The following is a 13,101-nucleotide window of genomic DNA, read 5'->3' as shown; positions in this document are numbered from 1 at the left end:
CAGCCTTCTGCGGTACCGACGGGAAGAGTGCAGAAAGACATGGTGGTGAAACCCATAAAACATAACCCTTCCCTGGGCTGGGACTTCTGGGCAAAGCAGGGCCCTTCCCTTAACACGTGGGCTGCAGGAAGAGAAATCTCTTACTGACAGTGCTTAGGGCGCAGCAAAATCCGAGAAGTGTTGAAAGGACACTCTTAAAAATAGGCTTTTATATTTATTTATTTAAATACGTGTTCTCAGCAGGTTTTTTGATGAGTCAAACGTCAGCCCTGAGCCAAAGCCCAGCTCCGCTAATTACACAGGGGCAGCCTCCAGCGTGTCCTGGGCTCCATCCTGCTGTGGGACAGCTCTCCGACAAGGGAACCGGCCTCCCCTGCTGGAAAGCACCCACCTTGACGGCTCTTATTTTCCACCTACCTTTCCAGACCGTCTCAGCTGATGCAAGGGATGCCCAGCAGCTGCTTGAGCCCTGCTGTCCCCAGGGATGGGGTAGGGCCGGGGCCACCACCCCATAGCTCCCACCTTCCATCCCAGGACCTCTCCTCTCTGGGTCCCACTGGCCTCCACCTCATGGATATTTTTTCCTGGGGCTCAGAGGCACAGGATGTGAGATCTCCACAGCAAAGCCTGAAAAACCATCACAATTGTAATTTTTTATTTTTTATTTTTTTTGTCAGGTTTGGTGCCAGAACTGTAGAAAACCCAGGTGAAGACAACATCAGGGAAAAGGAACTGAAGGCCAGCCTAGCGGTCCCATCGCCTGATAGAGGCAGGCTCCGATTTGAGCAATGCACACCTTTCCTTGCTGCACACGAGTTAATGCTAGAAAGGCAGATTAATAAATAAACCTGCTCACCGAAGGGTGACACCAGCGCTGCGGTTGGCAGTGGGAAAGATTGAGGTTTTCCCGATGGCTCTGCAGAGAGCAAATCTGACATGATATATATGTTAACTTTGGGTTTGAATCCTTTTTGTTCCAGAGCTCTTATGCTGAGGGAATATATCTATTGAAGACTTGCAGAAAATCCAGCAAACGCCAGAAAAGAAGGCAAAACCTAAACACGTGGCGTAATATTTGTTGTCACAAGGTCAGATTGCTCAACGAACTACCTGTAGTGCCCTAGAAAAGCTCTGGTGGGAACACAACATGAAAAAGCAGAGTTCCCCAGCTCTGTTTTGGTTATCACGGTGAGAGGAGCCTGCTATTTCACCCACCAAACAAATTCCTCGTGTGTTTGCTCCCTGGCACTGTGGCAATACAGCTAGTGACCGCTGGCACCCCGCCGTGCCCCGCCATCCCCATCCCTCCTTGCTCTCCAGCTGCCGTTGTCGCTTTGGGACACGGGTCGGAACTGTCATTCCCTTTTATTCTTTTTTTGTTCTCATACTCAGGGAATGAGCAACCTGAAAATGAGATCAGAAAGGGAGATTTCGCCCAGACAATTGCACGTCCCAACTCCACTTTAGCTATTGGTTTTGGAAGTCCAGCAAAGCCCGTCAAATACCACGACGGGGCTAATCAGCACTCGTGGCTTCGATGGATATCAGCGACGTTAAAAAACTCAGCAGCATCGTCCTCCAGCAGCGCCCCAGAGCCGCTGCCTCCCCCGAGGCCGTGTTGGCTGCGTGGGCTCCCGGCCGCTGGCTGGGTGCCACCCGCAGCTGGCACCGCGCGCTGCCAGCCCTCGCTCTTGAAGATCAGCCAGGATGTTAAATACTGGCCCTGCTGGGAAACCGTGCTTAAAGCCACCATAAAAAAAAAAAAAAAGGATTTGGTAGCTTTTTGCTGATTTTCCCGAGAAATCATGGGCTTACCAGGCCTTTAGCTTTCTGAAAATCTTCACTTTAGTCCCCAGCAGACCTTGCAGCAGGGAAACATCTCCCGGCCTCCCTGCTAAACCACAGCAGCGTTTGGGTCGCCGCCGCCCGAACGCCTCCCGGGCTGCAGCTGCTCCCAAACACAACTTGCTCGGCTCGCCGCGAGACGCAGGCTTTGCGGAGGCGGCGTCAGCCCAGGCGGGATCCGCGGCGCTGCCCTGCAGTGAACTTTTTTCCATCGGGGCCGCCAGGAAACTTTCCAGGAGGCTCCGGGCCTGCAGGGAGCCGGTAGGTTTTGTTCGTGGCCAGGGCCTGAAGGCAGTGCCACCGCTCGGGACCGTGCCACCACCTGGAGCCCAGAGCCTCCTCTCCGTCGCCTGGAGCACCCCTGGGCGTGGTGCCGGGCACCCTCCGTTTCCAAAAACGCCCGAGGGTCTCCCGCTGTGGCTGGGGGTCTCGCAGGGGCTGGCAGTGGTCCGTAAACAGTGTGTCGCCCTCCTGGCTCCCCCATCTTGGGGGGGGCTTTGGGGGAGACCCCACAGAAGGGGAGCTGCCTGATCCCAACCCTTGGCTGCTGTCGGGGCCGTGGTGGCCTCCTGGGACCCTCCCCGAATAGCGACGACCCCCTGGACCCCCAGGGAAGGGGAGAGAGGGCAGAAGAGACAGCAGCATGCCCCCCATCTCGGGGGGATCCCGAGCTGCTGAGGGACCTTAGGGACCAGCCAGCAGCCCTGGCAGCCCTCCTGGGCCGGGAAGGCTCCCCCCCAACCCCCCCCCCCCCCCAACCCTTTTTCCCATTTTCTCCCCCTCCTTTTGGCCGCCCCGGGGGCTCCCTCCCCGCACGGCGCCGCTCCCCCCTCGCAGCTTTACCGCCCCCTCGCCCCCCTCCGCCGCCCCCGGGGGCCGGCCCCCGCCGTCAGCCGGCTCCGGCTCCGGCCCCCGAGCCCATGGGCAGCGGCAGCAGCCGGAGACGGGGCCCGGTGGCGACGGGGGGCGGCGGCGGAGGCGACCCCCGAGGGCCGGGGGCAGCCCCGGGCCCGGCGGAGGCGGCGGCAGGGGGCGAGGGGGCGGCGGCGCTGCCCGCCCCCGGCGGCCCCCCGCGGGAGGTAAGTGCCCCCCGGGGCCCTCGGCGAGCCCCTTCCCCAAATCGTGTCCCCCACAGGGTGGTCGCAGCCCCCCCGGGGGGTGCGGGGACGTTACCACCACCGCCCCGCCTCGCTCGGTTCGCGGGGGTCCTTGCGGGGGGCTCTGGGTTACCCCAAGGGTCTCCTCACCCGCGTTTCCTCGGGACCCCCCCCTGTAAATAGGGGGGCAGCAGTGCCCAGAGCCTGCCCCGTTTCCCCGGGACCCCCCCATAAATAGGGCTTCCACCACCCCAACGGGAACCGGCCCCAAATGGTTCCCCGGCCGCTGCAGCCGCCCCCGCGGCGCTGCCTCAAGAACCGCTCCGGTTTCCTGGATTTCCCTCCGGGGAGAGCTGAGATTTGTTTGCTTTTCCCTTGCTCAGAAGTCACGGCGGCACCGCCACGGAGCCGGGACGGGGAGGGTCAGGCTGGGGGTCAGGGGAAGGGTCTGCACCCGGGGGGGGTCGGGCACTGGGACAGGCCGCCCGGGGCGGTGGGCACGGCACCGAGCCGCCGGAGCTCCGAAATCATGGGGTATCCGAGTTGGAAGGGACCCGCGGGGATTAAGAGGCGTTTGGACAACGCTGTCAGACACGGGGTCTGGTTTTGGGGTGGTCCCGTGCGCAGCCAGCAGCTGGGGGCTCGACGATCCTCGTGGGTCCCCTCCGATGCGGGGTGCCCTGTGTTTCTGCGGCCGGTGCCGAGGCCAAAAATCACCGGCGTCGTTCGTCTTAGCTGGAAGTCGTTGTTGTGGAAGCCGTGTCCTGTTTGTTAGGCGGGCGCTGCTCCGAGCAGAGGCACCACCAGCCCTAAGGCCCGGGTAAAACATTCCCGGTGTGTTTCTGGAGGCGCTGAGACGTGTGAACGGGGCTTAGGGGCACGGTGCAGTGGTGGGATTGGAGGTGCTGGACCTGCTGATCTTTAGGGTCTTTTCCAGCCTAAAAAGATCCTATGGTTCTGTGATTCACCGACAGAAGTAAGTGTTTAGGATGCAATGCTTTCAGGCTTGCGTGCCTCAGTTTTGCTCTTTTTCTGTGACCAAACTGCCTGCCCGTGGCACGGCGACGATTTTCATGCAAACCGATTTGGCAACCAGGAGGCTTGGCGAGCACGAGAAACAGTTTTATGTGAGTCTTAAAGGAAAAGGAAAAAAAAAGAAAAGGAAAAGGAAAAGGAAAAGAAAGAAAAAGAAAAAGAAAAAGAAAAAGAAAAAGAAAAAGAAAAAGAAAAAGAAAAAGAAAAAGAAAAAGAAAAAGAAAAAGAAAAAGAAAGGAAATAAGCTTTGGAAATGGCAAAAGGAGAGAGCTGGTACTGCTGGAGGTACGTTTGCAGGGCAGACCCGGTCTCCTACCTGCGCCGAGGTGGCCGCGGTCCCGCTCGATGGCAGCCCCGGCTCCCCCCCAGCTCCTCGCGGCCCACGGGCTGCGTGCGGCCGAGCAGGAGGGAGCTGCCAGCCGCGGGCACTGCTCGCAGGGTGCGGTTTGGGATTTCAGGGCGTTGCGCAAGCAGCCGTCCCACCCTTCCCACGGGGCCAGCCGGGCGGCACCACCCAGGGGTGCCCTCTGCTCCGTGAGCTGGGGGGCGGGAGGAGATGTGGGGCGAGGAGAGGACGGGATAGTTTGGCAGAGCTGCTGGGGGCTGTGAGGAGCTGGAGGAGCGGTTCCGATGGAGACCCAGCTCCGAACAGCCCCCAGCAGCTCCCCACCAGCCCCAAACCTTCCTTTTTAGGTCCTCCCCAACCCCCCCCCAGGGCTGCCCGTGCTTTTCCTCTGAGTCTTTGCTCGAGACGCCCGTGGTTTTGCAAACGCGGCCGCAGCGCAGATGTGGTGGCTGCTCCCCGGGGCAGCCGGGAGGGAAGCCTCAGGCGTTTCACCACCGGCTTCCCACCACGGAAAATCGAGCAGAGACGTTCAGGTCTTGCCTTTAGCAGCTTTTTTCCCCGGCGCTGCCCTGCTCCTTCCCGGAGCACGATGGCAGCAACCCACCGCCCAGCCGCAGCTCCGGAGGAGCACAGGCAGAGGCTGCGTTAACCGCTTCTGCAGGGCGTGCAGCACGCCTCCGGAACACCGATTAAATCCTCTAAGCCGGGTTTTTCAGCCCAAACAAGGCGCTTTCCGCCCGTCGGTGCATCACCTCGCTGCCGGACGCCCCCAGCCACGCAGCGCAGGGGCACAGGGTGGCAGATGTGGTTTCCTGCCCCGCCAAACCAGGCCTCCGGCCGCAGAAATCTGATCGTCCGGATCTAGCCATTTATCTCTGCGTTTCCTTCCTGTTTTTATTAATGGCCAAAAATGCCCCCCCCCCCGATTCCAGACGCTCGCTCTGCAGCTCACTCCCGGTGGCTACCGAGGAAAATTCCTTCTCTCTGTCAATTTAATGCTCCTTTTCTTCCTGAAAGCATCTGAAATGTCAGCAGAATCCACCAAAGAGTGAGCTGTGCTGTGCTCTCAGCCAGCATCAGTGGCCAAGCCCCTGTCCCCCCTCACAGCCGGGCTCCCCAAACCACCACTGCGTATTATTTTCCCCAGCATTTTTCGGCAGAGCACGGGTCATTTTTATCCTGACACCCCCCCCCGACCCAAACCGAGCGCCGCGCACGCGTTCCCAGCCGGAGGACGGAGCAAGGTGTGGGGGGGGGCCCATCCTTTCCCTGCCGAACCTATTTCCCCGTGACACGAGCCGGATTTTGTTCCTGAGACGTTGTTTTGGGCGGGGATCGCTGGCCTGGCCACCCACAGCATTTCTCGCGTCGCTGGAGGGTGCTGCCTGCCGTGCCAGCGGGGCCGGCAAGCTTTTTTTTGATGCTCCCAATTAAACTTCGGCGGAGAGCTTGGGAAAGAAGTGTCGGTGCTGACGGATCCCCGGGAGAAGGTGGGAGCGGGTTTTGCAGAGAGAAGCACGTTTTGCCGACCAGGGCTGCCCTGTCCCGATGACTAACTAATTCTGCCTTCCGCCCACACGACACGTACGGCTCGTAACGTGGAGGAGTCAGCCACGGAGTGGGGGGAAAAGGCAACCGCCCGTGATCCAAACCCACCCTGAGCCCAGGAGCGTAGGAAGGAGGCTTCCCACGGGGGGAAGGGCTGAATCCGTGTGCGAGGAGATTCGGGGCAGCAGCGTCCTGCTGGGGGTGAGGAGGATGAGGAGGACGAGGAGGATGAGGAGGACGAGGAGGATGAGGATGAGGAGAATGAGGACGAGGAGGATGAGGATGAGGAGGATGAGGCATGTTCTGGGAGGAAGCAGCCCCAGGAACTCAGCACAGCTCCGTCCTGGCAGCACGTAGAGGGGCTGCTGCCTGCTTTTTTTTGGCTGCAGGAGGCTGCCAGGAGGTGATGCTTCGTAACCAGAAGGAAATTCCCTTTGCTCACCATCAGCTCTCGCTCGCAGCCTTCGCTTTGCCCCAGGAGCTGTTTCTAGGCTCTCCCAGAGCAAACGCTCAAGGCCGGGGACCCCTCCGAAAGGAGGCGCACTGCCTTTTGGAAGGTAACAAAAGATGCTCCAGGTTTGTGGAGGCTCCGTTTGTAATTCCGAGCGAGCAGGCAGGATGCGAAAGGCCCGGGGCAGGCAGCAGATACCTCTCCCAGCCCCAGAAGCTACGTGGGGCTGCAGAGGCTGAGCCGGTGCCGGGAGAGGCGCAGGGGAGCCAAGGTGGCGGCGGCAGCCCCGACGCCACCCAGCCGCCCCGGCGAGCTGTTTCGTTTCTGCTTTCTGGGTGCCGAGTCCTGACTTTGGGCCTGCGCCTTGCCTGTTAAACCTCTGCGGGCGTCGTCACAGGAGTCAGAATAACTCGCGTGAATCACCAGCTCCGGCCTCGGCAAGGCAGCGGCCAAGTCAGCACAGGGCCAGCTCGGTGCCAAGCCACAGCCCCTATCCCTCTCCCCCCCTCCTTTCCCATGTGACGGTGCAGAAAAGCGGAGAAAGATGGGAATTTTATTCTTCTTGGCTGCAGGGGTTTCGCTTTACCACTGGTTAGGCTGGGGACTTGGGCAGATGTGGGGTCTGACCATCCTCCCAGTTTAAATTAAAAATTAAAATTTTATTTAAAAAAAAAATTAAAAAAATAATGAAATTAAATTAAAAGCCCAGGTTTGGCTTTGGTGGCCCACCCATCAGGAACCCGTGGGGTTGCAGCGTTAGAAATTTGGGTTTTTCCCCTGCAGACGGGGTCGTTTCAGCGAGCAGCGTGGCGAGACGTGCTTTACAGCAGGGAAAATGCTGTGTCAGGTGGGAAGAAGCAGCTCCACGTTGCCGTAGCTTTCTTCATTGGCAGGTGTTTTCCTGCTGCTGGCCACCAGTCAGTGGGGCAGCGCACCTCCGTGGGGATCAGGAGGTGCCATCACGTAACACACGGTGGCTCCGGTGGCCAGCCGGGTGCCCAAATAGCTGGAGGAGAGCTGGCAGGACTGCTGTTACTGAAGGGGATGCTCCTGCACCTGCGTCACCTTCACAGAGGTGATTTGGGGTGTAAACACAGCCCCCTAGAGCTGAACACAGCTCCCAAGCACTGCCACTGAAATACCTGGTCTTTGTTCTTTTCAAGGCTGTGTTACCTGCAAGCCCGCCTGACCCAGAGAACAACAACGTCAGCAATGAGTGAGTTCCCTTCCCTTCCCTTCCCTTCCCTTCCCTTCCCTTCCCTTCCCTTCCCTTCCCTTCCCTTCCCTTCCCTTCCCTTCCCTTCCCTTCCCTTCCCTTCCCTTCCCTTCCCTTCCCTTCCCTTCCCTTCCCTTCCCTTCCCTTCCCTTCCCTTCCCTTCCCTTCCCTTCCCTTCCCTTCCCTTCCCTTCCCTTCCCTTCCCTTCCCTTCCCTTCCCTTCCCTTCCCTTCCCTTCCCTTCCCTTCCCTTCCCTTCCCTTCCCTTCCCTTCCCTTCCCTTCCCTTCCCTTCCCTTCCCTTCCCTTCCCTTTCCACGTGGGGCAGCTCAAGGTGTCCATGGCTCTCCCCACCATCCATCTCCAAACTGTCCCACCTGAGAGTTTTGTGAGAGTTTTCTCTAACTGTTCATAGCCCTAAATATTTGTTCTATACCTATTTGTGAGTTAAAAAAATCCAAGAGCCACGCTGCCTGAAAAGATCCCGGCTCCAGCTTAAGTACAGTATAACGATTTACTCCTAGTCACGAGTGGTACAGAGTTTAGGATGTCTGTGTGTCATAAAGGCATCTTGAAGGACCTCATAAAAAGGTCATCCAGCATGTGTAGGATGGATAACATCGCTTTCCTCCCTGGGAATCACAAGGAGAAACCCATGAGACGCTGCCGTGCTCCAACAGTGAGGGGCAGGAGCATCCCTCGGGGACGGGGGAGTGGCGAGGACCTACTGCTCGGGGTGTCAACGTGAGATCTGAATCCTTCCTTCCAAAGACAAGGGTGCAGGCTGTGCCTCCAAGTCTGCAGCTCCTGCTGGCCAGAGCTGCACGCAGACGCTTTTTGGAGGTGGTTCAGCACCCAGCAAAAGTTCACGTGGATGAAATCAAAGCAGCTCAGGCCACAGAAGCGGTGGTTAAAGTGTGTGTAGGTGTCTGGTCCTACATGTTACGCAGGGCTGTGGGTAGAGTTATTCCAACACTCGTGTGGAGCAGCAGATGTCCTGATGGACTGCCTGGCTGGAGGAATTCCCGTAAAACCAATTAAAGAAATAAACGTGGAGTGGGGAGAAAAAAGGAGATAAGGAGACTCTGCAGCCCCACGGCGTGGTTGGGGCTGGCAGGGCCACCCGGAGCAGCTTGCCCAGCACCATGCTATCTGCCAGCCGAGCAGGCACCCGTGGTGGGTGCTGGAGGTGGGCACCGACTGCAAAAACTCACGTGGGACCCCATTAAATGTCTAAAGCAGGCCCTAATAAACCTCCAGTCACCTCCGGGTGCCTGGCAACGTGTATGTATTCTTCACTGCATCGTGTTACATTTTTATCTTCCACCAAGCAATTGTTTTGTGAACCTCTCCCTGGCAGTGCACAGGTCGGATGACACGGCCCAGGAACGTTATAACGAGTGTATAATTGCTCCCAAGCCCTGTGTCACGAGCAGAGTTACCCAAACCTGGCTTTGACCCATTTTCCAGCTGCGAGGTCTTGCGGAAGGCATTGTAATGATTAATCCTGGACTTGCCCATCCTCAGCAGAATGACTAAAACCCGTGGCCTGGATTCATCCCGCCTCATTTCCAGGCACATAACTGAGGTTGACTTGATTAATTTGACCGGCTGGCCCCCACGGGTCCCTTCCAGCCACGGCCACCCTGTGACTCTGGGCTCTCCACCATCCCCACCTTGTTGGGCTGGCTCACCATGCCCAACGTCTTGCCCAAAAGGCAGTTTTTGCTCAGTTTTTGCCCAATCTTGCCGTTTGCTCCTCCTCCTGCTTGGTGCATAGCTCATTGTCTATCCATTTAAAAAAATAAATGCCTCTTCCCTTAATCGTCCTCGAACACAGAGAGGCCGTTAGCTGGGCGGGAGCACACGTCTTGCTTTCCTCTTGCCTTAATTGTTTTGCTTTAGCCTCTTAAATCATTCTTATTGCCACTTTTCTAACTCCCTCCAAGCTGTTAATAACTTTTTAGTGCTCAGATACCGTGTACAGACATCTTGATGGGTTGCCTTGGCCTTTTTTCCTTTGCTGTCCTACCAGGCTCTTCTCCTCCCAGCACTGCTCCTTCTCAGGTCTCTCCCTGCCCCAGAACAGCCAGATCTTGAATAATTTTTCCCTCGACGTCCTGACCTGCTGTTTTCTGAGTCGGGAAGCCTAACAGCCCTCGGCTGGACTCAACAGGCAGCGCCTCGACGTGGTTGCGTCCCTCCTGCTCCATCCCTGGCTTCTCTGTAGGTGAGACCACCAAGAGCCGCCCCCCCCAGGTCTGTGGCCCACCAGGTCCTGTCCCAGCCGTGCTCAGGTGTCTGTGCCCCAGATTCATGCCAGGACCAGGATAAACGTTTGGCCAAGGAGCTGCACCAGCTGCTTTTCTTCCGTGCACGATAACCGGGATGTGCCCGTCAGCGCGGAGCGGCCTGGGCCTGTCAGCTGCCTTAGCCCTCTCTGAAGATAGTTTCGGAGACGCAGGGTGTGCTGGGGCTTCTGAAATCAAATCCAGACTTTGTCATTGTTTAACAAGGCCTTGAGATGAAGGGTCAGGCTAGGAGGGCCTCGTGAGGTCCCTGGCCCAGGCTCCGGCTCGGAGCCACACTCAGGGCTCCGTGCGGCCTGGCCGTGACAACCAGGCCGAGGCCTGCTGGCCTTGGGGCAGAGAGGTGTCTCTTTTTAAGCGGATGGAATCACTCTTTTTTGGACTTTCTGCCATTTTTCCAAATTAAACGACAGCTAGATTTGCCACAATAGCAGAGAGAAGGAACTTGGGCAGGGCCTTGCTCGTGAAGTAAACGCTGCCCCCTTTATCCCGCTCGATTCCGGGGCCTGCGTGGCAGGAGGCTTTGCTCTTGTCTTCTTAAAAGCACGTCCGTGTTTCACCGAGCTTGAATTTTACCTGGAGACTTTCTCTCGTGCTTGGGGGTCACCAGCCAGGCCAGAGCATGAAGAATAATTAACAGCGAGGAATCATGCAGTCGTTAGGAGGAACAATGGCTCTTCTGTGGGCCTGCGAGCAAGCTGCCAAGAGCTCTGCCTCCGATTCATCGCGTAACATGAAATTAGTTGGAGGACTGTCCCAGCGCAGGGTTTAAATCAATAAATCACGTGCCAGCTGTGTGTTTAAGTCGGATTTCTACATTTCCTTTTCCTGATTCTTTCAAATTCAAAAGAATTTGCTTTGCAGCTGCTGGTACGTGATCCTGGCTCGTGGACACTGGCTTCCAGCTTTCCTCCCGTATGTGCTGCTGCAGCAGAAACCGGATAGCTCACAGTCCTTCAGGAGAAGAGAAAGGAAGAAAAGGAAGGAACAGAACGGCTAAATCCTACTCGGGAGCTGCCAGGAGAAGCTGCAGCCGAGGGCAGGGTGCAATGTCCGTAGCCCCAGGCCCACATGATGCGGCCGCCACGCCAGCTGGGGGCCAGGTGGCTCCCGGGAAAACATCAAACTGTTCCTGACGTGCACGGGGCACGGGGTGAGCACTGCGAGGTCAGGCCAGCTGGGCCTTCTCTCTTAAAAGGTGCGGCTACCTCCGTGCAGTTTGCTCCAACAGGCAAATGCTTCAGAGATTTTATGGACACCCCTGTGCCCAAGGAGAACCATCCTTGGCTGCCAAAGTTGGCTGAGGGTTTGTGAAAGCAGCTCCCATATATGAGAAAGTTTCCTTGGAAAAGCATTTCGGGGCACTTTCCTTCAATTCAGGGCATTTTCCTTCAATTCTCATTCCACACTTACCTGCTTTGGGGCAGCTCTCATCTAATAACCAGGGTTCTCAGTTTTTTCCCCAAGGGATGCTAACACCAAATTCATCCAAGCTACGAGGCCAAGGATGAGCTGGATCTCATCCTTAGAGAAATGGTAAGCCACAGATGCTAACGGTGACAGAGCTAGAGCCATGCTATCAGATATGGAGACCTCACTTTGGCAACCAACCAACTGCCCTACAAAACCATTTATTTCTTGCTTACTTATTCATGGGGGGCACAAAGTGAACGCACCGAGCTGCAGGTCTGTGAAAACGTGTTAATACCCAAGTTCCTCCGAGGGAATTGCGGGCCCAGCAGAGCCCACACGCAGACACCAAACCTGGAGGGGTTTGTTCAGCCCCCGGAGAGCCCGAACAAACAAAACTACTACATTTTATCTTACATATCTCTGAAGCAGAGGTACAAAATACCAAAACAGTGGAAACGCAAGCCGTTCCTACTGGCAGTGTCCAGCCCTATCGAAAGGGGCAAAAGCCAGAGGGCATGCAAATCCTGAAATAAATAAACAGAAAATAGTAAGAACACTTTTCTGCATAAAGCCTTGAAGCGAGTAACTGGTGTAAAGGTTATGGCGAGCTTTAGCTGGGCCTCGGCCATAACTCACTGGAGGGTTATGGGGTTATGGGATTGTGAGCCGCAGCATTGCAAGGACTTTACTTTCATGAACTCACCGACTGAAATAGATGCCAAGTAATAGCAAACGTCAGCTAGTGGTGGAAATTTGATGCGTTAGAGTATCTATGTCTTAGCAAGCCACTTGTATTGCGACTTTTCTATTCACAAACAGATGAAACCAGTGTCTTTTTGTGTCTTCAGAGCTGGATTCCCCCTCATGCCCACAATAAATCCTGCCCTTAACCAGCAGGTGCCCGGGAAGGAGCAGCAAGCAGCCGGCGGGGCGGCCGGCCGTGTCGTACGACTGCGCGGAGGAGGAGCTGATGGCCAGCATCGAGCGGGAGTACGGCCGCTGAGCCCCCGGCGGGGAGCAGAAAGCTGCTGCCAACAGACCACGGCCACCCCTCGCACGGCCAGGAGGAGGAGGAGGAGGAGAAGGAGGAAGGAGAGGATGGGCGAGAGGCAGCACGACTGCTCCGGAGGCACAGAGGGTGACCTGAAGAAAGCCCACCTGGCAATTCGATATTTCAAAGCTCCTTTCTGAACCGTATTTCCAAATGAAGGCATTTTAGAGTTCTGCTGAGCGCTGAGATATGGTGCTTTGAAGGAAGACCTTATTTTTTTGTTGTCCTGGCAGTGCAGGTGCTGTGCCTGCAGCACAAGGGCTTTTGCCCCCCAGTGAAAGCAGGAGGCAGGTCCCCAGGGCCACCTCGCCGTGGCCATGGCCATCTACTTAGAGAGGGGCTTGCAGAGCAGCTCTTTGCCACCCGTTCTCAGTCATCGCTCCTGGCCTTCCCGCGCATTTCTTTTCCTTCATAGCTAGTCTAGAAGAAAAATCACTACAATTTATCATTAGCTGAATCAGAAAGCCTGGATCGCCACATAAAATCGTACGTTTTCAGCGCTCCCTGACAGGGAAGCCTGGTATTTTAGGGTTTCTGCCTTTGTTTTACCTGCATCTTAATGTGTTATGAGTAGCTGCTTATTATCAGAACTAGAAAAGTACCTTATTTCTGTCTTCAGCTGAATCATAAAAGACGCCAGATGAAATCTTCGCAAAGAATGTGCAAGTGCAAGGGGAAACAGCAGGATGCAGCTGTATTTTGACTTTGTCCTTCCTGAAATCTGTGTAAGAGAAAGAAATGGATCTGTATTCTGCGTAACTCTCAATAAAGGCAAATAAGCTGTTCAGAAAA

At 56.5% G+C, this 13,101-nt stretch overlaps 1 protein-coding gene and 1 long non-coding RNA gene across 8 annotated transcripts; one reads left to right on the top strand and one right to left on the bottom strand.

Moving 5' to 3' along the window:
* Window positions 1–201: 201 nt before the first annotated feature.
* Window positions 202–988, bottom strand: LOC308192288. Its single transcript, XR_013948701.1, has 2 exons — window positions 857–988; window positions 202–627 (listed from the first exon to the last, which is right to left on the bottom strand). It is a non-coding gene; the product is annotated as an uncharacterized lncRNA (long non-coding RNA).
* Window positions 653–13,101, top strand: CYS1 (cystin 1). Of its 7 annotated transcripts, XR_013948698.1 has the most exons (4): window positions 2,124–2,924; window positions 7,486–7,538; window positions 10,710–11,043; window positions 12,156–13,101. XR_013948698.1 is itself a non-coding variant. In XM_080585687.1 (3 exons), exons 1-3 carry the CDS (start codon window positions 2,766–2,768, stop codon window positions 12,259–12,261), a joined length of 318 nt encoding a protein of 105 aa, XP_080441813.1. In that variant the 5' UTR covers window positions 2,694–2,765; the 3' UTR covers window positions 12,262–13,101. The 7 variants fall into 7 exon arrangements, 3 of the variants coding, with proteins under 3 accessions (XP_080441813.1, XP_080441811.1, XP_080441812.1); XR_013948697.1 differs by lacking the exons at window positions 2,124–2,924; window positions 10,710–11,043 and adding an exon at window positions 653–2,106 and having other exon boundaries at window positions 12,153–13,101; XM_080585687.1 differs by lacking the exon at window positions 10,710–11,043 and having other exon boundaries at window positions 2,694–2,924.

This window comes from Anser brachyrhynchus, assembly GCF_964034855.1.
Source record: "Anser brachyrhynchus genome assembly, chromosome: 3".
Lineage (NCBI taxonomy): Eukaryota > Metazoa > Chordata > Aves > Anseriformes > Anatidae > Anser > Anser brachyrhynchus.
This window is presented reverse-complemented; position numbering and strand designations above follow the sequence as displayed.

Excerpts from the sequence above, each read along its gene's own strand:
- CYS1 (XM_080585685.1), top strand. The coding sequence starts at position 2,766 with ATGGGCAGCGGCAGCAGCCGGAGACGGGGCCCGGTGGCGACGGGGGGC. Across the intron at positions 2,925-7,485 it reads CCGGCGGCCCCCCGCGGGAG|GCTGTGTTACCTGCAAGCCC; the intron begins GTAAGTGCCCCC and ends GTTCTTTTCAAG. Across the intron at positions 7,539-12,106 it reads AACAACAACGTCAGCAATGA|AGCTGGATTCCCCCTCATGC; the intron begins GTGAGTTCCCTT and ends TTGTGTCTTCAG.